Source organism: Vipera ursinii, assembly GCF_947247035.1.
Source record: "Vipera ursinii genome assembly, chromosome: 3".
NCBI classification, from domain to species: domain Eukaryota; kingdom Metazoa; phylum Chordata; class Lepidosauria; order Squamata; family Viperidae; genus Vipera; species Vipera ursinii.
Window position 1 is genome coordinate 22,795,235 of NC_139516.1, and position 23,595 is coordinate 22,818,829.

General features: G+C 38.8%; 1 protein-coding gene across 1 annotated transcript; it reads right to left on the bottom strand.

Annotated features, from left to right (window-relative positions):
* Window positions 1-511: 511 nt before the first annotated feature.
* SLC2A10 (solute carrier family 2 member 10) lies at window positions 512-23,408 on the bottom strand. The gene is made up of 5 exons (XM_083358815.1): window positions 22,956-23,408; window positions 7,567-8,949; window positions 2,991-3,113; window positions 1,197-1,332; window positions 512-1,061 (listed from the first exon to the last, which is right to left on the bottom strand). Exons 1-5 carry the CDS (start codon window positions 23,140-23,142, stop codon window positions 962-964), a joined length of 1,929 nt encoding a protein of 642 aa, XP_083214941.1. The 5' UTR covers window positions 23,143-23,408; the 3' UTR covers window positions 512-961.
* Window positions 23,409-23,595: the final 187 nt, after the last annotated feature.

Sequence of the window (23,595 nt, forward strand, 5' to 3'; positions counted from 1 at the left end):
TAGCATCTCACACACTAGAGTTACCTGGCCCCATGGATTGACCAAGGATGCTAAGAATAGACCAAACAGCAAGAGACAAAAACAGGACTTTGCTAAGTTCTGTCACCATGCTGCATGCTGGCTGCTATAAACCATAATTTGAGCTGCACCATTTCATCCTGATTGCATAACTATCTAAGCCACTCCTTCACTCACAAAGTAATATAGTGAAATACATTTGGCAGGCTGGCTAATGTTTTACATTAGTCAGAAATGAATTTAAAAAGTGCAGGAACTCTTTTTTATATTTAGGTGGTAATAATAGCTCATTTTGAGATGGAATGCAGAGCAAAGTGAAGTTAGTGTTTATTTTTGTTTCTATGGAAATTAAAAATATAATCACAGTGTTGATCAGATGTGGCCTATGCAAGCAATAAGATGATTCTATAATTTTTTGTGGTTTTTTTTCTGACATTCTACTGTCTGATTTCTTTTTAAAAAATCAGCATTTCCTTACTCTTTAGCTGCATAATCAGATCACAATGGATTGTCTGGAGAGGGAGGATGCTACTCACCCATAACTGAAAGAGGGGTTGGAAAATAGATGAGGGAGGAGGTTTTCTCCAACAAATGGTATTGGAGATACAAATGCATCTCCTCCAAAATCCATCAAGTTGAAAAAGATAGTACTTCATATCAAACTATCCAATCAAATAGGCTCAAGTATACTTTATTTATAAAATATTTATAAAATATATAAAAGTATCCAACTCTGTTTCTATTCTATTCTATTCTATTCTATTCTATTCTATTCTATTCTATTCTATTCTATTCTATTCTATTCTATTCTATTCTATTCTATTCTATTCTAAATACATAAATACAAGATTTTCATTAATTTCTTCCTTTGACAAAGTCACCATAAAACTTCCAGCATGATATAGGTAACCATTGTGTCATGTCATGAATTATGGCTCCTTTTTCAGGAAGTATTAGAATGGTCTATTCTTTGATACCGAACACGTGTATAGATTTCTCTTCTGTTCCATAGTTTGTGCCAGCATATATTCCTTTGCAGCAACCTGCCAAAACAAGGAAGAGATCAATATGGATTTACCATGCCCTGCTTCAAATTATCTATGATATGGGCAAAATACTTCTGCATTGTTCAATGTTAGCAGTGACAACTATTGTAGCCAAAGCCCTCTAGGACATACCGCTTTTTTGAGAACTGATGATCTATCTCTTCCAGAGACTGTCCTTTGGTTTCTGGTACAAATAAATAGATAAATACTACAGCCGCCAATCCTACCAGTCCATAGAAAAGGAAGGTCCACGACAAGCCGATGACATCTGCATAGAGAAACATTACAAAATCAACATATGACATAATGCCACATTTGCTGGGATAGATAAAGGCTATCATGAAATCAGGAGCTTACCAAAGGCTACTTAAAAGGAGCTGTAAAATTTCCTTTCAAAAGTAAATTTACACTTTATTAGACTCATGCATTCAGCAAGATCAGAAGTTTCATCTGGACATTATTTCAATAATGGGTGCATTGTAAAAGGTGCCAGTCATTTTAATTAAATTGAGTTAAAATGATCATTTTATAGCATTTTGATTGCAAACATTCTCAAGGATGAGGTAGTAACAATAATTAAAAGGTTTTAAAAACATTAACAGCATGGTTTTGCAGTATTTCTCCACCTTTAGTATCTTGGAGATGGACAATTGCCATAAATACTTTTCGGATGGGTTTTACTATTAACAGCAGAACCAGATGGCTTTTCTCTATGACACACAGGCTAATACATATCTGGGCTACAAATGAGTGCTGACATAATATTTCTGGGATTAAAATATTTGGCAATACTTGAAATATTTTGATAATATTTTAAAATATTACCCAAACACAAAAATAATTCTAAAAACTTCTGAAGGAAAAAATGTCTAAACTAGCTAAATTAACTGAAGAAATACAACCTTTCCAAATATACTTTTTGAAAGATGCTTTCCTAAAAGCCAACTGGATTTTCTTGGTTTTTTTAGTTCTTTGAAAATGTTTTGCTTCTATAGTTTCTTCTTCAACCATGACCTGGATGATTGACAATCTCCATCGACCTCATAAAATCAGATAGATTATAATCTTACTTTTTCAAGTGAGCTTCAAAAGTAGCTTCATATTAGCTTCAGAATTGTCTTTATTACTGTAATAGGAAACAACTGGCTTTTTAAAATTCAGACCTGGGGTTGCATAAGTCTGAGTCAACAGCTGTTTCTTCGTTTCAGACTACTAGTTGTAATTTTTTAGTTTAATAGTAACTAGTGACTTAATACATTCAGTCTGCAATCCCACTTTTGTGAATGACACTAAATGGCAAACCACAACATCTGGTGTAATTTTGGATTTCCCCCCTTCTTCTGCAGCCTATTATCTCCTCTGATGCTGAGTTCTGGAGCATATAAACATTTGTTTGCTCTTTTGTTAAGAAAATACCATATTGTCTAATAAATACATTATCTAGCTATGGATTTTGGATTTTTTTCCTTCTAATAACACTATTATGTTATCTTCTTTTAAATGTTAATTTTGTCCATCCATAAAAATCATGAGAAACACCATGACTTCTGGCTTAGAGTAGACTAAGACTGCCTTGAAATGAGTTTTCTGGTTTGGCAGATTTGAGTCTGGCTTCCTTCAGTCTAAATTTAACATTCTAGCGACTATATATGGCTGATCGTGACTCCAGAAATGATATAATAAACAGGAGACAAGATCCTCAAACAAAGGCAGTGACCCTTTGTTGGGTCTAGATCAGTTTCTCAACCTCAGCAACTTTAAGGCATATGAACTTCAACTCCCAGAATTCCCAATTCTGGGAGTTGAAGTCCATACATCTTATACCTGTTGAGATTGACAAACACTGGTCTAAATACACCCTATTATCAGCTCTGCTATGATTATCAGCAGCAAAGAATGTCAACAACAAGCCAATATTATACATACCAATGAGGTCAAGGAATGTAAGACTGATCAGTAAATTGGCAGCCCAGTTGAAACTATTGCAGAATGCAAAAGCTCTTCCTCGTATGCTAGCTGGATAGATCTCACTGAGGACCAGCCATGTCACTGCAGGAGGAGAAAGGAAAGCGCGTGGAATTAGGCAGGAGAAATAAATAAATCATAAGCAACATTTTGTACAACCGTAAGAAGAAACTAGAATGGGATTATAGAAAGAAAGCTTGAACTGTTGAGTTGGAAGATGCAATTATTCAGAAGTTTCAGTTAAAACACAATGAATCCTTCAATAACTAGCTAAGATATGAAGAGACATACTGAGGATTATTATTATTATAATGATTACTACCACTACTACTCTTGCTCCTAAACAGACTTTTAAACTCACATATGAAATACATATTTGGACATGCATGTTACTTTTTTACAAGAAACACTGAAAAGATAGGTAATATACTGTTTAGAAAATTCTAGGTATATGGATTGCGAGTGGACAAGACAGACATTTTCACTGAATGGTGAAGTGAATGGAATAATTAAAACAAAAAACAAAAAAGAAGCTTCTCTATTACTTGTTACAATAGGTTGCAGTACCTAGATGAATTTGGCTCATCCTAAAGAAGCTGAGCAGAGTAAGTAGTTTGTAAGTAAATTCAATTCCTGGAGTGGACTGGGAACTAATGAAACATATTAAAAGGTAATGCAAAATAACTTCCATCACACTGGTAATAAAACAATATGGACATGGACAGGTAGTCTTCAGATGTCAATTCAAGTTAGGGGAGATTTTATCTTTGCTCTTCATTCTGGAAAATCATATTACTAGGTGCATTATTAGTAAATACATGTAATTTTAAAAACTAAGCAGGACCCCAATGGCTAGAAATTCTGGGAGGAACAGTTCTAATCCATCTTCTAGAGCACGTATTGTGTAGTGGGTTTTAGACCGCATGGAAGACGCCAGGCCACAGAGTACAGCATAGCAGCTCTTTATTGTGGGTAGGACTCTACTGGGGATTTGGGGTTACCTGAGTCCTTATATATACCTGGCCAAGTATCCACCTGGCCAATCCATTTGAACCTGGTATTCCCACTGAAAAAATAGCCCAATCTGCATCAGTCCCGGTACAGCGCCACCTGGTGGTATAAGTAACGCTGTTGCTATGTTGTAACCCAAAACCATACACAACACCCGTTCCCTTTTAAGAACAAACAATAATGATTCACACAACTACACACTAAAATGTTTTGTCTCGGAGACCACACACCAGGCAATCGCGAAGCCGTTCTTCTAAGTTGCTGAATTTGCACAGGCAAGCAGCCTTTCTCAGGGCTGCAATGAATTCAGTGGCTGACTCTCCCAGCCGTTGGAAATGCTGTACGAACTGGCCTCGCCAAGCCAGCTCCGACATTCGCGGTTTGAAATGTGCATTTAGCTTCTCTGAGAGGTCCTTATACTTTACAGTCTCAATCGCTTCTGGTGCAAACAGGCTGACGGCCAGATCATGGATCGCTGGCCCGCTCATGCAGGTCAGAACTGCTGCTTTTTGATTGTCGTCAGTGATCCGGTTGGCCCATAGGAACCCTTCAACCTGGCTCAGGTGTGAAGCCCATCTCTTGGGATGGCAAATGTTGAACGCCAGAATTTGGCCGAACTGTGCCATGGCGTGTCCAGTCCTGTGGAATCTGCTTCGGTGAAGGAGTTGGGGAAAGATGCCTCTTTCTCCGACCCTAGTGACTTCAGCTCTGAGAGAAGCAGCATCCCACCCTCGTCGCCACTATTGTGTAGTGGGTTTTAGACCGCATGGAAGATGCCAGGCCACAGGGTACAGCATAGCAGCTCTTTATTGTGGGTAGGACTCTACTGGGGATTTGGGGTTACCTGAGTCCTTATATATACCTGGCCAGGTATTCACCTTGCCAATCCATTTGAACCTGGTATTCCCGCCAAAAAAATAGCCCAATCCGCATCAGTCCCGGTACAGCACCGCCTGGTGGTATAAGTAACGCTGTTGCTATGTTGTAACCCAAAACCATACACAACACCCATTCCCTTTTAAGAACAAACAATAATGATTCACACAACTACACACTAAAATACATTGAGTACAATTTGTAGTTTTTTGTCTCGGAGACCACACACCAGGCAATTTCTAGCCATTGGGGTGGGTGTGGCCTCCATATGATGCAACTGGCCTGCGGGCCAGCAGTCTGACACCCCTCTTCTAGTAGCAGTAACAAGGCTGGGCCAATGAATGCATTATACCAGAGTGCACCTGTGGATTAAAGGCTGCTTTGTCAAGTACATGAATATCCTGCTTCCTTTCAAAGGAAATTACCAAGAGAAAGATCAACATACTGACCATGGTAAATGGTTGGATTAATGAACAGTGTCAGGCCTACCCCAGCTGGATGGCCTCTTAGGAAAGAAAGACCCTTGACTCCATTGGATTTGAAGTGATAGGCTCTTTTGCTAAGGGGTGCTGGTTGCAGTAAAGCCAGACTAGAACTAAATTTCCTGCGCAAAAGCATACAGCTTTTCCCCTCAATCTGACCCTACCCCCCTTGACCGGTCCATTTCCAGACAATGGGTGAATGGCTAGGTGCTTTGGGAGCGTTCAGTGCTTGGAGCAATCGGCATTCCATTCCAAAGCATCTTCGGCTTCTCATTGTCCTTGAAGATTGGTACACTGGTTTAAAGCATCCCTATTCTTCCCCAACTGTCAATCCTTCCTCCCAATTTTCCAGCACTAGCTCAATATATGTTTATTGCCCATTTATTCCCTCTCTCCCTCTTAGCTATTGATGGCAGGATGCCAGTGAGGCATCGAGGGAAAGATGGAAGAACTGACAAATAGTATAAAATATTGTACAAGTCAATATAAGATTCATTAATTGAAATTTATATCAATTCCTTTGTGGGTGAATAGACATGCCTTGCAGCAGCACTTATAGTACTTATAGCATTCCAATTATGGAACTTCAAAAAGATGTTCAGCTGATTCCTATGTTATCTTTCCCAAAATAATTGTAGACATGTCTATTCACCCAACAATTTATGAGATAACAATTACTCTAGGAATAGATTCACTGTAAGATGACCAGTGTTTTTATTCCTTTGTTAAAAACTAAATTTGTTTGAAAGTTTGTATTTATTGGTTTTTAAACATTTCTGGTTTTATTATGACAGCTTTATTTAAGACTGTTTTAAAATTTTTTGTAAACCATTCTGTTTGCTTCTGAAAGGAAGAGTAGTAATACTCAGAAATCACATTAATCAATTAAATTGTCAGTCAATAAAAACCAGCTAGTCTGATCTTCAACTTTTCTTAAAATAATACTGTTCTTTTAATCAAATGCAAACCTCATCTGATTAAATAATCTTTTCTAGGGCTTCTAACTGGCCAATACAGGTTCCTCTTTCGTTCAGGTAACTTCTAAGTATTTGAAGCAGGCATACAAAATATGTTGGGGTTACTGTTCGTAGTATTAATGCCTCAACTGATAATATTGACGTTTTATTTGCAAACTGTGGCATTATAAATTGGCAAATGTATGTTTTCCATAGTTATGTTTGCTTAACTGGGTATGTAAATAACATTTTAACACAGTGCTTACTTCCTGGAACAGATAGGTAAAAGGAACTCTTTCAGAAAGTGTCTCTGTGTGTGTGTGTGTGTGGTAGAACTCCAGTAATTGAATGGAACAAAACTAGACACTTAGCTTAGCTGCAAAGCATAGGAGAAAGCTTGTCGTTAGCATGTCCAGTTTAAAGTGAGATAGAGCAGTAGTCCAAGACATACTGTAGCTGCATAAACCATGGATTCATTATGTGTCCCATCCCAACTTCTTTCAGTTCCCAAAATATATCCAGAATGGGAATTGGACAAACTTGCTGCTTGTCTTTCTGCAGAGTAATGTAATTTAAATATAACCCTCTCCCCAAACTTCTCATGTTACCTGCCATAAACCTTGTGGCCTTTGGAAGCCAAGGGTTTCATTTTTATTTTGCTTCTAAATGAAGCTCCTGGCCACAAGACTGCTATCCTGGTCTAAAATCAGCTCTGAAGTGAAGTGGCTATGGAAGATCAGAAGATTATCCACTCAGAAACCTATTCATGTTTAGCCGGAATAAGCCCTATAAAATATAATTAAGGGGGCTAATGTCTGAAAATTAACAGTTCTTTTCCTGGCTTATTTTTTTAAAAAAATGAACACTCTTTTTCCCCCCATTCCTGACTCTTTTTATTATGGAGTATTCTAATGAAGAATAGGAACTCCTGCTGAAACCACAAATGCATTTATGGTTTGCATGTATAGATTTGTGAATCAAAGGTCTTACTGCACTTATTCCATTATGGCATACACAACTATATTCTACTTATAATACTGTAAGGAGTAATTGTAGGTCATTTCAGAGCCAAACCGATTGGGCAGCACAGAAGCCCAACAAACAAACATAAAAAAACTACTTAGTAAGACTCAAAACACATCCGTGCATAGACAGGTCCATTTATGTAAGAGGGCCCTAGGATAAGAAATACGAAACCAGGAAGATACTTACTTGGTCCAAATCCAATTGAGAATGCACTTACAAAGGCCATCAAGCTCAGGAGTGTAATCCAGTTTAGGAGCATGTGTCCCTTGGAAGATGCCCCACTGACTGAAGAATTGGTATCCCTTTCTTTTTGTTCCACTGGCTGGGTGAGAAATTGGATTTGCTCATTTTCTAATGTAATGGTTGCCCTTTCCCCCCTACTTTTATTATTGGTAAGCGTTTTGACTGCTGGTCTCACGACAGCAAAAGTTGATTCCACTTGTATTTCACTGGTATCTTTCGTCAATAAGAAATAGGAAGCAGCTGGTTGGGGAGACACTGAATTTATGTGGAGATGAGGTGAACCGAAGGAAGTATTGTTTGAATCTATGAGTGTTTCACAGTCTTTAACCATATCTAACGGAACAGAGCAGCTGACCAGGCCAATAATCATAACTGAAAAAGCCATCACCAAACATCCAGCCATCAACAACACCCTTCGGCCAACCTTATCTGCAAAAAACATGGCAAACAGAGTTGCAATAACCTTCATCACCCCTAGACCAACAGAGGCGAGGATAGCAGAGGAATCCGTCTGAAATCCCACAGAACGGAAAATAGTAGATGCATAATAGAGGGCATTGGGCTGTCCAGTGAACTGCTGAAAGAGGACCAATCCTAGGCCAATGAAAGTCCTGTTTCTCATATTGTCCTTTGATCTGAAAAGATCTACAAGGGAATAATTCTTCTCCATGGGGCATGGCAATATTATGTCTTCACCATCTTCATTCTTAGAAGGTTGAATGAGGTTACTATGAGTCACACTGTAGTGTACCTTGAAAGTCCTGGAGTTGTTGGGGAGAAACAGGATGCTGACAAACTGGATGACTGCCAGGGCAATAACCAAGCCAAACATGTATCGCCATCCCTCAGGTGTGTCAGTAAAGATATAATTCAGTGCATATGAAAGTAAGATGCCCATGGTGATGCCAGCTTCATAGAGGGATACCAATAGCCCTCGCTGATGGGCAGCCACCATTTCAGAGACATATATACAGCATGCCATAGATGATAAAGAAATGGCAAAACCTACAGTCAGTCGCCCACCCACCAGCCAAATAAGTGACCTAGCAAGTGTCAGGATGAGACTGCCACACAACAAAACAGCATTGCTGACCAATATTGCTTTCCGTCTTCCCTGCCGGTCAATAAAGATTCCTCCAACCAAAGAAGCTATGAGAGCTCCAATGAGTAAGGCACTCACGAGGACTTCTTGTTCAATACAACGAAGATGGAAAACCACCTGCAGCTGCAACAGTGCTCCTGAGATGATTCCAAGTTCATATCCAAAGATCAGTCCTCCAAGGAGCGAGATTGCTGATGTCAACAGGAGGATGAACAATGCTTGTCCTGGAAGTTGAGAATAAGAACAAGAGTGAGATCTGAGAGAACTTCTTCTTTAAGTTGGTATAGCTTACAAGGAATAACTTCAATGTTATAAACCAGGAGTCTGCAACCTTGACAGCTTTAAGACTTGTGGACTTCAGCTCCCAGAATTCCTCAGCCAGCTATGCTGGCTGAGGAATTCTGAAAACTGAAGTCCACAAGTCTTAAAGTTGTCAAGGTTGCAGACCCCTGTTATAAACTACATCACATTTGAAAGCAAACTTTGTTAATATTGTTTTAAATATAGTCAATCCAGGAATAATAGTCTCCAATACATCAGCATGTTCATATAATGATATTGTGATTTTTTAAGATCCTACCTATCTCCCCTATCTACTAAAGGTAATCTGAATGTCAATGTTTTGAGGTCAGAAATGGCAGAATTTTCTGAAATGCAAAATACTCTTTTGCGGGGAAGAGTGGTGTTAGGAGAACCTATGTCACAGCCCAGTAAAACAAGAGTTTTGCAAGAGTCACAGAAGTATGACTCAATGTTGAAAAACATGGAAAACCTGCTAGGGCAGAAAACAGCACCATAACCAGATTTAATACATTCTCCTGTGCAACGTATTTTGAACATCCCATTGGTTCCTGGAAATGTGGCCGTTATTTTCAAATTATTAAAAATAAATAAAGTTGAGTTTTGAAGTTTTCTAGGCCTCAATCTGAACCTGAAATTGTACCTAGATTGTCCCATTTTGAACAGAGAGGACCGCTGTTTTGAAAGAGGGGTCAAAGAGGCCATCTATGTCAAAACTGAACAGACTTTTCTCAACAGAGAGGGAGGGATACAACATCATCTATCTTCAGTCTACAACACAAGTCCTTTCAACAATTCCAAGAAAGCTCCACATCCATTTGCACCACTCAGGTGACCCTGACAACACAGATAAACCTCCAGATGGCATCAACAACTCATTAAAAGAATGCAAATGACCAGCTGTCTGCAAATATAAATCCTTCCATTCCCCACCATCCAGTCGGAGCTGAAGAAGCTTCTTGGATGAGAAGCAAAACAACTTCAAAGAGAAAAAAGCATGACAACCATGATCTGAATGACTAAGAATCTCCATAGACATGTACCTAGATTATGATAACATGCAGCATTTCTTATATCAAAATAAGCATAACAACATATTAAGGAAAAACAAGGATATATTACTTGGGTGCATATTTTGCTCTGAAGGGATTCCTTCTGTATAACTACAAATCTGTATTTACCATTTATTTATACTGTGACCTTCTTGTAAAAGTAGAAAGTAGCAATTATCTCACCATAATTATAGTGAACATATTTTCTTGGGGAAAAACAAGGACAAGCCTGAAAAAGGGCAAATCTGAAAGAGGTTCATGAAGATAAAAACTATTCATTGCTTATGTTTGCTTTATAAGGGAAAGTTCAAGAGCAAACCAAGAAAAGCTACAAAAATGCATATTAAAATATTTAAAATCAAAGATATATGTACATTTATTTTTAAAAAAGAATTCAGTTTCCTATTTTTTCACATGAATGTGAAACCTTGGGCATTAAGTGGTACCATTTATATGATAAAAGTTAAATGACCAAAATAAAAGATAAATGTGAATGTTTGAAATTTAAGTAAATCTGAAGGACATGCGGTCACTGTAACCATTCATTTTATTTCACAACCATCTTGTAAAATAAATAGGCTGGGCAGAGAGACAAGAACTGTCTCCTGGCAAACTTCAGGGCTGAGTGGGAATATTTGTAGATTTGGTCTAACCTTCTAGTCTCTGTGATGGATGTACCCTTAGTGTTGTGCAGAAGTTGAATTTCAAATTCCTTAGCAGCAGATTGTAAAACAGTGTTATTGCCTGTGAAAGCCATTTGCTGGAAATTAGGGGGGCTTCCTTGGGTAGCTGGTTGGTCATTAAGAGAACAGATTGCTAGGCTAGATGGCAATGTTTACTATACGTTATTATGAACAGTTATAACGTAACACCTCAGGTCCTGTTAGCATGCTAACAGCCACTGACATGTTAGTGTCATACTAATGAATGTCACAGTACCAGAGGACTGTTTAGTAAATCAAGGTTTCTGTTTTAGAGAGAATATTTATAAAACATTATTTTTCATTCACAAAATAATTTAATTCTGGATCCAAACTCTATTCTGACTGTCCTGCATGCAATAAGCAGAAACACTGCAATAACTTTTAACATTCAGTATACTGGAACTAGAGCAATTGACTTGATCTAGACCCAATCTTTACAGCCCAACATTATGTATATTTGTTTTCAAGCATATATCACAAATTAACTTGTTTGTTTTTATCCTTGATTTATTTTTTCAAACAAATCAAGGCAGCAAACATATCCATCACACTTTCCTCCTCCTATTTTCTCCAAAATAACAAACCTGTGAGGTGGGTTGGGCTAAAAGATACTGGTGCAAGGACACCCAGCAGACTTTCATGGCTAAGGTAGAATTAGAACTCGGGCTCTCCCACTTTCTTGCCTGGTGCCTTATCCATTAGATCAAACTGGATCTTTTACTAATAGAAAACCAAGAAGCTGGAAAGTAATCTTGCTTTTTCAACTCAACATAGTAGGTTTTTTTTTTTAAAAAAAATATTCAGACAAGTAAACATCCTATAAACATGAACCAAAGCACGAATGTACTTGTCCAGCTGGAAATTACATCAAAGAATTGTAACCAGATACTTTCCAGACTGTCAACTTGTTGATCTAAAATTCTTATACCAGAGACTTCAGCTAGCACACCCAATGGTTATGATTATACCAGTCTTTTACACATTTGGCATCATCAATTAACTTATCATACTATATTTTATGGGTGCTCCTTGAATTTTTTAAAGCATTATACACTAGATTCATAAAGCTATACCCAATTTTCAACAATGAAGTGATAGCTTTTTTTTTTGCATATCTTCATTTTTTTCTATCAAAGGTTAAGGAAGCAGGTATTTTAACATTATCTAGTTTTAGGGAACTAGATAATTTTGTTTGACTTTTTTGTTAATTGAAGAAATGAGCATCCTTCGGGAATAAGGCAGTATATAAATTCAACTAATAAATAAATAAATATGTGCGGCAAACTTAATAAGTAAATAAAAATAATAAACATATCTTAAAATGCATTTATTATGCTACCTTTAGTGCATCACCTTTATTGGCTTTCCCCTTCTAATATTATGTTGAAAAATCCTACCATTTGTATAGCTGCCCAAGCTGCTTTCAATTTTACTATGCATTAAATAGAAACTATTATTAGAAACAACTACCGTGTTTTTCCAAAAGTAAGGCCTACCCTGAAAATAAGCCCTAGTTTGATTTTTGTGGGGCAAGGCACACACCTAAAAATCAAGCTAGGGTAGGGGTGGGGATGTGGAGCTGCCCCATGCACCCCGTACCCAATTACCTTGTAGCCAGGACTCTCCGCGCTGATGGTGTCTTTGCAGCCAGGCCTGCATTTCTCAGTCGTAGGCCTTTCCGGAAGGCCTCTGCAACTGAGAACCGAGCAATAGATTCAATCCATAGCTCGGTACTCAGCTGCAAGGGCCTTCCGGAAAGGCTTGACTGTGAAATGCAGTACGGAATGCAACTGCAGAATGAAGCTGCTTGTTCGGCCGCAGAAGAAGTGGATTGGCTGGGTGGGGCTGCAAGTGCTGGAGGTGAGCATAAAAGACATCCCTCGAATCAATTAGATGAAAAAGTTGAATCAATTAGATGAAGAAGTTGAATCAATTAGATTTTACTGAAGCTCCCATTTCCCATACTGTTGCTAACAGTCCATACACTTTTATTAAAATGCAGCTAGTGGAGGAAAAAGATATTAAACAGATATTAAATCATTCTTTGTTAAGGAGAGAATTCTCACGAAATCTATAAATAATTGCTGAAAAATCCCAATTACAGCTGATCACACCAACCAGGTTTTGTTTTTGAACAGTTCTGTACATACCTACCCTGAGATACAAGTACTGGGATTTACTCCCCACTAAGTATCCATAGGAGTGTTACTCAACCTTGGCCAATTTAAGATACATAGATTTCAACTCCCAGAATTCCCCAGCCAACATATTGACGTCTATGTGACTTAAAGGGGCCAAGGTTGAGAAATACTGGTATAGAATTGCTGACTGAAATTATAAGAAAGCATGGAAGAAAGAAGTGAGGGCCTTATAGGGGCATCAGAGGGAATGGCAGAAAAAATCAAGTTGGCCAGGACTGTGCAATCAAAGGCCTGAATCTTTTTATACAGTTGCCACAAAGGGGGTGCCACAAATAAGAGGGAGACTTTTTCATATTTGGCACCATCAATTAACTTACCATACTATATTTTACAGATGCTGCTTGAATTTTTTAAAGCATTATACACTAGATACATAAAGCTATACCCAATTTGCAGCAGAAGTGATATTCTATTCTATTCTGTTCTATTCTTTTTTTGTAAGTGCCTGGTGTACAGCATGTTGTCTTGCTTCATAATTTTTTTTACAATCAATAATAGTTAATTAACAGTCAATAATTTTATATTTCCATAATTAGTATATCAATTGATAATATATTTCCTTGATCCTCTCTTCTGCCAATAGTATTCTCCTTCTTCAGCATTAAACAAATATAATTTTTGATATTTGATATTATCCATATATAAATGATTAAATAAAAACATTTTCTTCTATATTTATACCAACAACAGCATCCATATATAGCATTTTTTTCTTATCAACTTACTTTATTTTCATAAAAGTCATCTTACTGATTCACCATATATCTTATTTTCATAAATCTTGTTTAAACTCAATTTCTCCATAATATTCAAACAATTCTTATCAATCATAATTTTCTCAATAATTAACATCTAAATATCCAAATTTTCCACTTAAATATATCATCCCAGTATTTTCACATTTCATATATTATAGAAATACTATACTACTTATCTATCATAACATCTACCTATAACATCTTTTTAATCAATTTATATTTCACTTCTATTTGTAAAAAATAATTAAATCAGTATATATCCTTTTTTCAAAGTTCTTATTAAATCTAATTTCCCCTCAATATTTCAATCATTCCTTAATCCTAAATCTTTTCAAATTTAATTTGTCTTTAAAGTTCAAACTTTTCCTTCACTTTCATCATCCCAATATTTTTACATTTTGTATCTTATCAAAAAATACCATATTACTTATATCTTTATCCCACTTTTTCTAAAGCCCCTTTATAGCCAAAGTTATTTGTTTATTTAGCCATATTCAAACAAGTGTTTGCTCATATAATATTCCATCTGGTAGGGCGAGTCGAGTCTCTTAAGCCCGTCTCAAATCTTCTTCCTTTGCCAAATTGTTTTCCAAATTAGTATTTTGACTTGTCAAACAGTTCTTGTATTTTTGTAGTTGTTGTTAGGTGTAGAGGACACACAATACGTAAGATATATGCTTTTTGTCTCCCAAAACAGTGATTCTCCTAGCAGTGTCCATTTTGTTAAGTCTTCTTTCTTCTCAGGTTTATTTTGATGTTCTAATGCATAAGGTATCTTTTCCATATTTATTGTTGTATCCAAATCTTGTGAGATTTTTCTTGTTTGTATTAAGTTATAATTCCCTTCATTTGTGACTTTGCCAATTAAGTCATTTTTTTCTAGTTCACATTCCGTTATCTGATTTCTTTGTTCATTCTTTACCATCATTCTTTGAATGTTTTTTGATTGTAGATTTAAATTAGAAGTGTATTCATTTATGTTATCAAAGTTGTGTTTAATATCCTCGTGGTTTAGAGCTATTGTGATTTGTATCTGTTGTAGCATTGCATAAATTTCTTCTTCAAAAGGATTTGTCTTGTCTTGAAATGTTGCTTCTAGAGGTCTTTGATCTTTCCGGCTGAATCCTTCAAGAATAGATATTAAGTGTGGCTTTCTATCATTTTTTTGATGAATATGTCATATCCATGTTGTCTCCCCATTTTGAGTAATCTGTCATAAGTGCCATAGTCTCTGTAATTAGCCTTGTCAAGCTGGTGAGAACTCAAAATCCAAACAGTCCAATTTTGTATAGTTCTTGTCTTTATATATAGTTATTATAATCCACTGTAATTTTCAATTGTCAAGGTTTCAGTAAAATCAATTTTTTATAACAATTCTTTCTTTCAGGAGTCAATTGTCAACCAGTCAGAATTGTGATTTAATATATTTAGACACCTTAAATCCTTCCTGCAACTTTCCCTCTCAAAAATTAGTCATAGATAAAAGTTTTTAAACAATTCATAAGTTTAGGCCACAATCAAAATATTTATTTTCCTTCAAACACTTTCTAATCTTATAGCTGGCCCAGTGTACAATCTCTTCTTTGTTCCCTGGCAACTATCTTCTTAAAGGTTATTAGAGTTCATGGGAACAGATTTTTTTTAATTTCTGGGCGTTGTCTTTAATGTGCTATATTCTAATTGTCCACTAAATGTCAGCAAATATTTGTTTTTCAGCTCTTTCAGGTAAGAAGTTCTTATTGTTTTTCTTTTTTATAATTTCATCAAAATCCTTTAGAATATAAACTTAGCAGTTTGTTTTAGTTTCTAAGTTTGTTCAGATTGTAGTATTTTAAATTTAATTTCAATGTTTCTTTCTTCCTTAAATGTTAATTCGCTGCTTCTGTCTATGGGGGAATGGGAATATGTCCCCTCCCTTTACTTTCAGAGGTTTTTTGCTTTGGGGATCTTTTCCAGGGACTTAGTTGCAAAATAAGGGAGAGAAGATCAAATACTCTCACCAATTCCAAGCACACTGTTCACCTTTGTTCTGGTCAATGCTCTTGGACTTTGGCTGCAGGTTAGGGTTAGGGTTAGATGCTGGCATGCGGCTAGCTTTTCTCCTGTCAGGTTTGGAGGGCTTCCCCTGGATCAAATGAAGTGACTGCCCTTTCTTCACGGTCACCTCTTCAGGGCAACTTCAGACCCATCTAGGGTCCCCCTGGCAGGATGAAACTAGCCATGGGGAGCAGAGGTCTGCTCTCGCACGGCCATGCACTACAGGCACAAAACCAGAAGTCTCTATTCTATTCTATTCTATTCTATTCTATTCTATTCTATTCTATTCTATTCTATTCTATTCTATTCTATTCTATTCTATTGCATGTGAAAAAGGGCTCATGTTGATTTCATTTCCCTGCAGATACCCCAGGGGGTTTCTCTTCCAAAAAGCCCTCTGTTCACATTATATCAGCCAAGTGTATGGAGGGAGAGGATTCAGTCCTTTGGTCAGATTTGGTTCCATTCTTCTAGCTTGGGGAACATTTACTCATTACCAGGAAGATAACAACATCATAAACACATCTTTGGAGAAAGAAGTTTCCAAAGGTGGTGAGTTGTAATTGAGACAGCTGAGAATAACAGAACAACAAAATTACAAACTTTACAATGATAATAATAGAGTAATAAAATAAGTAACAACAGAATAACAAGAGATCTTGGAGATCTTCTAGTCCAACCCCCCATGCTCAAGCAGGAAACCCTGTACCACTTCAGACAGATGGTTGTGCAATCTCTTCTTAAAGAGCCATCATGAAGCAGTGGATAGAATGCATTTTGTTGTTGTTGTTAGTTGCGAAGTCGTGTCTGACCAATCGCGACCCTATGGACAATGTTCCTCCAGGCCTTCCTATCCTCTACCAACTTCTGGAGTCCATCTAAGCTCACGCCTACTGCTTCAATGACTCCATCCAGCCACCTCATTCTCTGTCGTCCCCTTCTTCTATTGCCCTCAATCTTTCCCAGCTTTAGGCTCTTCTCCAGTGACTCCTTCCTTCTCATTAGGTGGCCAAAGTATTTGAGTTTTAGCTTCAGGATCTGGCCTTCTAAAGAGCAGTCAGGGTTGATCTCCTCTAGGACTGACCGGTTTGATCGCCTTGCAGTCCAAGGAACTCGCAGGAGTCTTCTCCAGCACCATAGTTCAAAGGCTTCAATTCTTTGGCGCTCAGCCTTTCTTATGGTCCAGGTTTCACTGCCATACATTGCAACTGGGAAGACCATTGCCTTGACTATACGCACTTTTGTTGACAGGGTGATGTCTCTGCTTTTTAGTGTGCTGTCTAGATTTGTCATGGCTTTCCTCCCGAGGAGCAAGCGTCTTTTAATTTCTTGGCTACAGTCCCCATCTGCAGTGATCTTGGAGCCTAGGAAAATAAAATCTGTCACTACCTCCATTTCTTCCCCATCTATTTGCCAGGAATTGAGAGGGCCAGATGCCATGATCTTGGTTTTCTTAATGTTTAGTTTCAACCCAAGTTTTGCACTCTCCTTCACCCGCAACAAGAGGCTCTTTAGTTCTTCTTCACTTTCTGCCATTAGAGTGGTATCATCTGCATATCTTAGGTTGTTGATGTTTCTTCCGGCAATCTTAATTCCAACTTTTGATTCATCTAGCCCTGCCTTTCTCATGATGTGCTCTGCATATAAGTTAAATAGGCAAGGCGACAGTATACAGCCTTGCCGGACTCCTTTCCCAATTTTGAACCAATCAGTGGTTCCGTGTCCAGTTCTCACTGTTGCTTCTTGGCCCGCATATAGATTTCTCAAGAGACAAATAAGATGGTCTGGTATGCCCATCTCTTTAAGGATTTGCCAGAGTTTGTTATGATCCACACAATCAAAGGCTTTAGCATAGTCAATGAAGCAGAAGTAGATGTTTTTCTGGAACTCTCTAGCTTTCTCCATGATCCAGCGTATGTTAGCAATTTGATCTCTAGTTCCTCTGCCTCTTTGAAATCCTGCCTGTACTTCTGGTAGTTCTTGATCCACATACTGCTGGAGTCTAGCTTGTAGAATTTTAAGCATAACTTTACTAGCATGAGAAATGAGTGCAATGGTGCGATAGTTTGAACATTCTTTGGCAATGCCTTTCTTTGGAATTGGAATGTAAACTGATCTTTTCCAATCCTGTGGCCACTGTTGAGTTTTCCAAATTTGCTGGGAAATTAAGTGTAGCACTTTTACTGCATCGTCTTTTAAATTTTGAATAGCTCAGCTGGAATACTGTCACCTCCACTAGCTTTGTTGTTGCCCAGCTTTTCTAAGGCCCACTTCACTTCACATTCTAGGATGTCTGGCTCGAGGTCAGTGACCACCTCATTGTGATTATCAGGGATGTTAAGCTCATTCTTGTATAGTTCTTCTGTGTAATTTTGCCACCTCTTCTTAATCTCTTCTGCCTCTGTTAGGTCCCTGCCATTTTGGTCCTTTATCATGCCCATTTTTGCATGAAACATTCCTTTCATCTCTCCAATTTTCTTGAAAAGATCTCTGGTCCTCCCTACTCTATTGTTTTCTTCTATTTCTTTGCATTGTTCATTTAAGAAGGCATTCTTATCTCTTCTAGCTATTCTTTGGAATTCTGCATTTAATTGGGCATATCTTTCTTTTTCTCCCTTGCCTTTCGCTTCCCTCCTTTCCTCAGCTATTTGCAAAGCTTCCTCAGACAGCCATTTTGCTTTCTTGCATTTCTTTTTCTTTGGGATGGTTTTGGTTGCTACCTGTTGTACAATGTTGCGAACCTCTGTCCATAGTTCTTCAGGCACTCTGTCTATCAGTTCTAATTCCTTAAATCTATTTGTCACCTCTACTGTATATTCAACAGGGATATGATTTAATTCATACCTGACTGGCCTAGCGCTTTTCCCTACTTTCTTCAGTTTAAGCCTAAACTTTGCAACAAGAAACTCATGGTCTGAGCCACAGTCAGCTCCTGGTCTTGTTTTTACTGACTGTATAGAGCTTCTCCATCTTTGGCTGCAGAGCACATAGTCAATCTGATTTCTGTGTTGACCGTCTGGTGATGTCCATGTGTAAAGCCGTCTCTTGGGTTGTTGGAAAAGAGTGTTTGCTATGACCATCGTATTCTCTTGGCAAAATTCTATCAGCCTGTGCCCTGCTTCATTTTGTACTCCAAGGCCAAACTTGCCTGTTATTCCAGTTATCTTTTGGCTTCCTACTTTAGCATTCCAATCCCCCATGATGATAAGGACATCATTTTTTGGTGTTAGTTCTATAAGGTGCTGTAGGGCTTCATAGAACCGGTCAATTTCATCCTCTTCAGCACCGGTGGTTGGGGCATAGACTTGGACTACTGTGATATTGAATGGTTTGCCTTGGATTCGAACTGAGATCATTCTGTCATTTTGAGGAATGTATCCCAGTATTGCTTTTCCTATTTTTTTATTGACTATGAAGGCTACTCCATTTCTTCTGAGGGATTCTTGCCCGCAGTTGTATACCTGATGGTCATCTGAATTAAATTCACCCATTCCTGTCCATTTTAGTTTGCTGATACCTAAGATGTCAATGTTTAGTCTTGTCATCTCTTGTTTGACCACGTCCAGCTTTCCTTGATTCATGGATCTTACATTCCAGGTTCCTATGGAGAAAAAATCTTTACAGCATCGGACTTTCCTTTCACCACCAGACATATCCACAGCTGAGCGTCCTTTCGGCTTTGGCCCAGTCGCTTCATTCTTTCTGGCGCTACTAGTACTAGCCCTCTGCTCTTCCCCAGTAGCATATTGGACGCCTTCCGACCTGAGGGGCTCATCTTCCAGCGTCATATCGTTTTGCCTTTTGGTACTGTCCATAGGGTTTTCATGGCAAAGATACTGGAGTGGGTTGCCATTTCCTTCTCCAGTGGATCACGTTTTGTCAGAACTCTCTGCTATGACCTGTCCGTCTTGGGTGGCCCTGCACGGCATAGCTCATAGCTTCATTGAATTACGCAAACCCCTTCGCCACGACAAGGCAGTAATCCATGAAGGGGAGAATGCATTATTGTAGGCTAATTCTGCTGACTGCCAGCAGTTCGATTCTCACCAGCTCAAGGTTGACTCAGCCTTCCATCCTTCTGAGATCGGTAAAAGGGGGACCCAGATTGTTGGGGGCAATATGCTGACTCTGTAAACTGCTTAGAGAGGACTATAATGCACCATGAAGCAGCATATAAGTCTAAATGCTATTGCTATTGCTAAAAACCTCCAGTGCTGGAGTAGCCACATCTGGAGACAAGTTGTTCCATGATTAGTTTCCAATCAGTTAATTTATTAAAAAAGTAGATGAGAACTCAGGTGAGGATACCAGTAACCTGGTAAATTGTATATGAGGTGATGGTTCAATTGGCAGGAGAGTCACTGGGCTTTCTAGGAGTTCATGTCTTAGTCTAATTCTTAAATACTCTCTCGTCCCCAACAGCCCCAAACTTAATTCTCAGCTACTAAAATTCCTGTTAAAAACCTTATTCTTGTATAGTATCTCTTCATATTGTTAGTAGACTTTCAGTGTCAAACTTTGCTTCTGCCCTCCCCAAATTGACAACATGTAGATCAGAGCAAATAAATGAGCAGAAGTTTCATTGTTGCATTATTTTTTCCATATGAAAGATTTCTTGGTCTGCTGGAGCATTCATTTCTACAAAAATTACTTCCAGCTTTGGACTGAGACAACTGGACCGTAACTCGTGAAGGACTAGGCCTATATTTAAATACATTAAGTTCTAAACTTAGTATGCAACACGTAGACTGACGAGAAAAACTAAAGATAAGAACTCTTAGCCATGTTTGCTGTTTCCTTCCCTTTTGTTAATGGCTGAATCTAATTACTTTTTAAAACTTTAGTTGTTTTATTTTTATGATTAAAGATTTATTACATATTTATTTTTATCCACCTTTATTTTGTGCAACTCAACATGACATACATAATTCAACGTGACATACATAATTCTCCCTCGTCCTTTTTTCACCACAGCAATCTTTTACGGTGAACGGAGGAGAGAGAGAGGGGGGGGGAGAGATATGGAGACTGGCCCAAAGTCACCTAATCCTATATGGTTGTTATGCATAAGGAAGGATTAGAAGTCACAGTCTTATGGTTTCTAATTCAAAACCTTAAGTGCTGTATTAAACTGACTCAGTTTATTGATTATCTAGTTTATTGTGCTGGTTTATTATTATCATCTACCTAGAGTTGGAACTGTACACAAGACTTGTAAAATAAATGTCTGAATGCAGGAACGAATTGAAACACTTAATGGAGTGTATATTCCCGGAATTAGGAATAACAGCTCAGAGACTGAATATTGCAACTTTTAATAAATAAAGTAACCAGAAGGTTTGGAGCTAGAGATTGGACAGATCAGTCATGGGATATATAATAGAGTTGTGGTATACATATATGTAAATTCATATGTTAATCCAGAAATTGCTCAAAGCAGAAACAAAGGAACAGACATAACAGTGTTAAGGCATGTTTCAAACATGTTTTGGAAGAAATGTTCAGACGTGATGCAAGCACAATGCCTCTATTATTCATTAAAACAGCTGTTTCCCTTCTCTATGCCTATTGAAAAGCTTTCAGATTTTATTTATTTTATAATTGAGTTTATAGCCCAATCTGTTACAAAGATTGAGGGTAACTGAATAAAAAGAAGTACTTTTTTCTCCTTTACCTAAGGGTCATGTATGTGGTTTGCTTGGGTTAGAGTTAGCTCAATGAAGTTTGAAAACTATGATTTTGCAGTTTACATGTGAACTGGGCCATCCTACCTTATTCAACAACCAAGGCCTGGTGTAATCCGTGAACTTTAACCTTCAAACATCAACCCTTGAAAATTGTGTCAACAGTTGCAATCCTGTATTCTTTGAAGTACTTTCAATTTCTCCCCCTGCCCATCACCTCACCATCCTATTATAAAAAGGATAGAAAGCCATGTGAATTTTTAACAGAAATAAAATTTGAAAACTGATACACAGGAGCAAATTGATTTCAAACTGAACTATCATTAATGGTTGTACTAAATGTTTTCCTGATATTAGCATATTTGTGCTAGAGAGGTAGACTAAACTAGGGGCCACATTTAATTGGGGAAATAACTGGCAAGGTGTTTCATTCTGTAGATGATGAAAGATTAGGAACGGACTTGCCTTCCATGTAAACAAAACCCATTTGATAGAGCAGGTCTTATTCTTGAGCCAGCATGTAACATTTATTAATGAATGACAACAAAAGGCCATCTGAATATCAGGGGCAGACTATATTCTCATGCCCTGCCTTCTTATAAATTATTCCATGAAACCAATTTTTTGGAATTGCACAATATACTGAAATGTAAATTAATCCCATGGGATCCGTTCACAGAATACGCTGGGCTAAAATGTAGTTGGCAAGTTGATAAGTTTGCCGATTGCGCCAAGAGAACTATAAACAAGTCTTAGACAGCAGTCTGATGAACTACTTGCTTAGGTTCACAATGGACTGTGGCATTGCGACCCAATCCTATCAACTCTGCACTGTGAGAGGGTAAAAGAATGCAGCTTGATTAGGAAAGTGAGCGCCATCGCCACTCTTAATAATGGAATTCCTGGCTTTCAGTGAAGCCAGTTCCCCCAATCTGGCGATTTGACCTCAACTCCTATAATCCCTGGTCAGCTATAACTCAATGCTTCCAAGGGGCATCAGACAGAAGATGCCTAAATTAGCGCTTCTGCTCCTAAACCTAATACTCTCATCCAAGATAAAGAACGACTTTTTCTTGAGATAATTTTAAAAGCGTTTGGCAAAGCCCGATATAGACACGTACATGCGATGTTAACTCATTACTCTGGCAGAGGAAAACAACTGAGAACACAGGACAGAGATTTGGGAGCAGAGAAGCCAACTGCAAAGGCTAATTCAGGGGTCTTCAAACTTGGCCCTTTTATGACTTGTGGACTTCAACTCCCAGAATTCCTCAGCCAGCAAAGCTGGCTGAGGAATTCTGGGAGTTGAAGTCCACAAGTCATAAAAGGGCCAAGTTTGAAGACCCCTGGGCTAATTGTTTTAATTTACAGGAAAAAGTCAACTCTGCATTCTCTCCCTCCATCCCTACAAAGGACCAACCGAATCCATCCAGAGAGAGAGAAGTCCCGTCCCCCCCCCCCGCCCCGCTTGCCCCTTCCCTGCAAGGAACTCACCCATGCTGATGGAAGCGGCGTACACGGCTCCCCCCAAAAAAAGTTTGCTTCCCAATTCGAGAGCGGACGAAAAGAGAAAGCCCAGCCCGGCCCGGCCCGGCCCGACAGCCCCCAGGGATCGAAATCTCAATTTAAGCGCTTCCCAGCTACGGGCTTTAAGCGCCGAGAATGAAGAGACGTCCAGCATTCCGACGCTAGGGGGGGCTCGCGGCTGGGAGGCCCCCGGGGGCAAAGCTCTCGATTTTCCAGGATCGCATCTTGGATGCTCTCGCACCGCCGCAGAAGCAGAAATGTCGCTCCTTCGGAAGCCCCGGGAAGCTGCAGGCTCCGCGAGAACTTAACTTTCCCTAAAGCGCACAGAAGTTTGGGTCTTGGGGGGGTGTGGGTTGTTTCCCCCCCCCTTTTCGTCGTCGGCAGACGGGACCGAAGAGCGCCACGTTGCTCCGGACCTGCCTACTCACTGCGGCGGGGAGGGGGGAACCCCTCGCAGAAACGGGAAATGGATCAGCGGCGCTGGGGAAAGAGGCGCGCCATCTCGCTCGTTCTCCCAGGGGCTGGGTGGGTCGGGTGGGATCCGGGAAAGCAGGGAGACCAGCAGAACGGGCCCCCTCGCTCAGGTGTGCTGGATCCCGTCCCATTC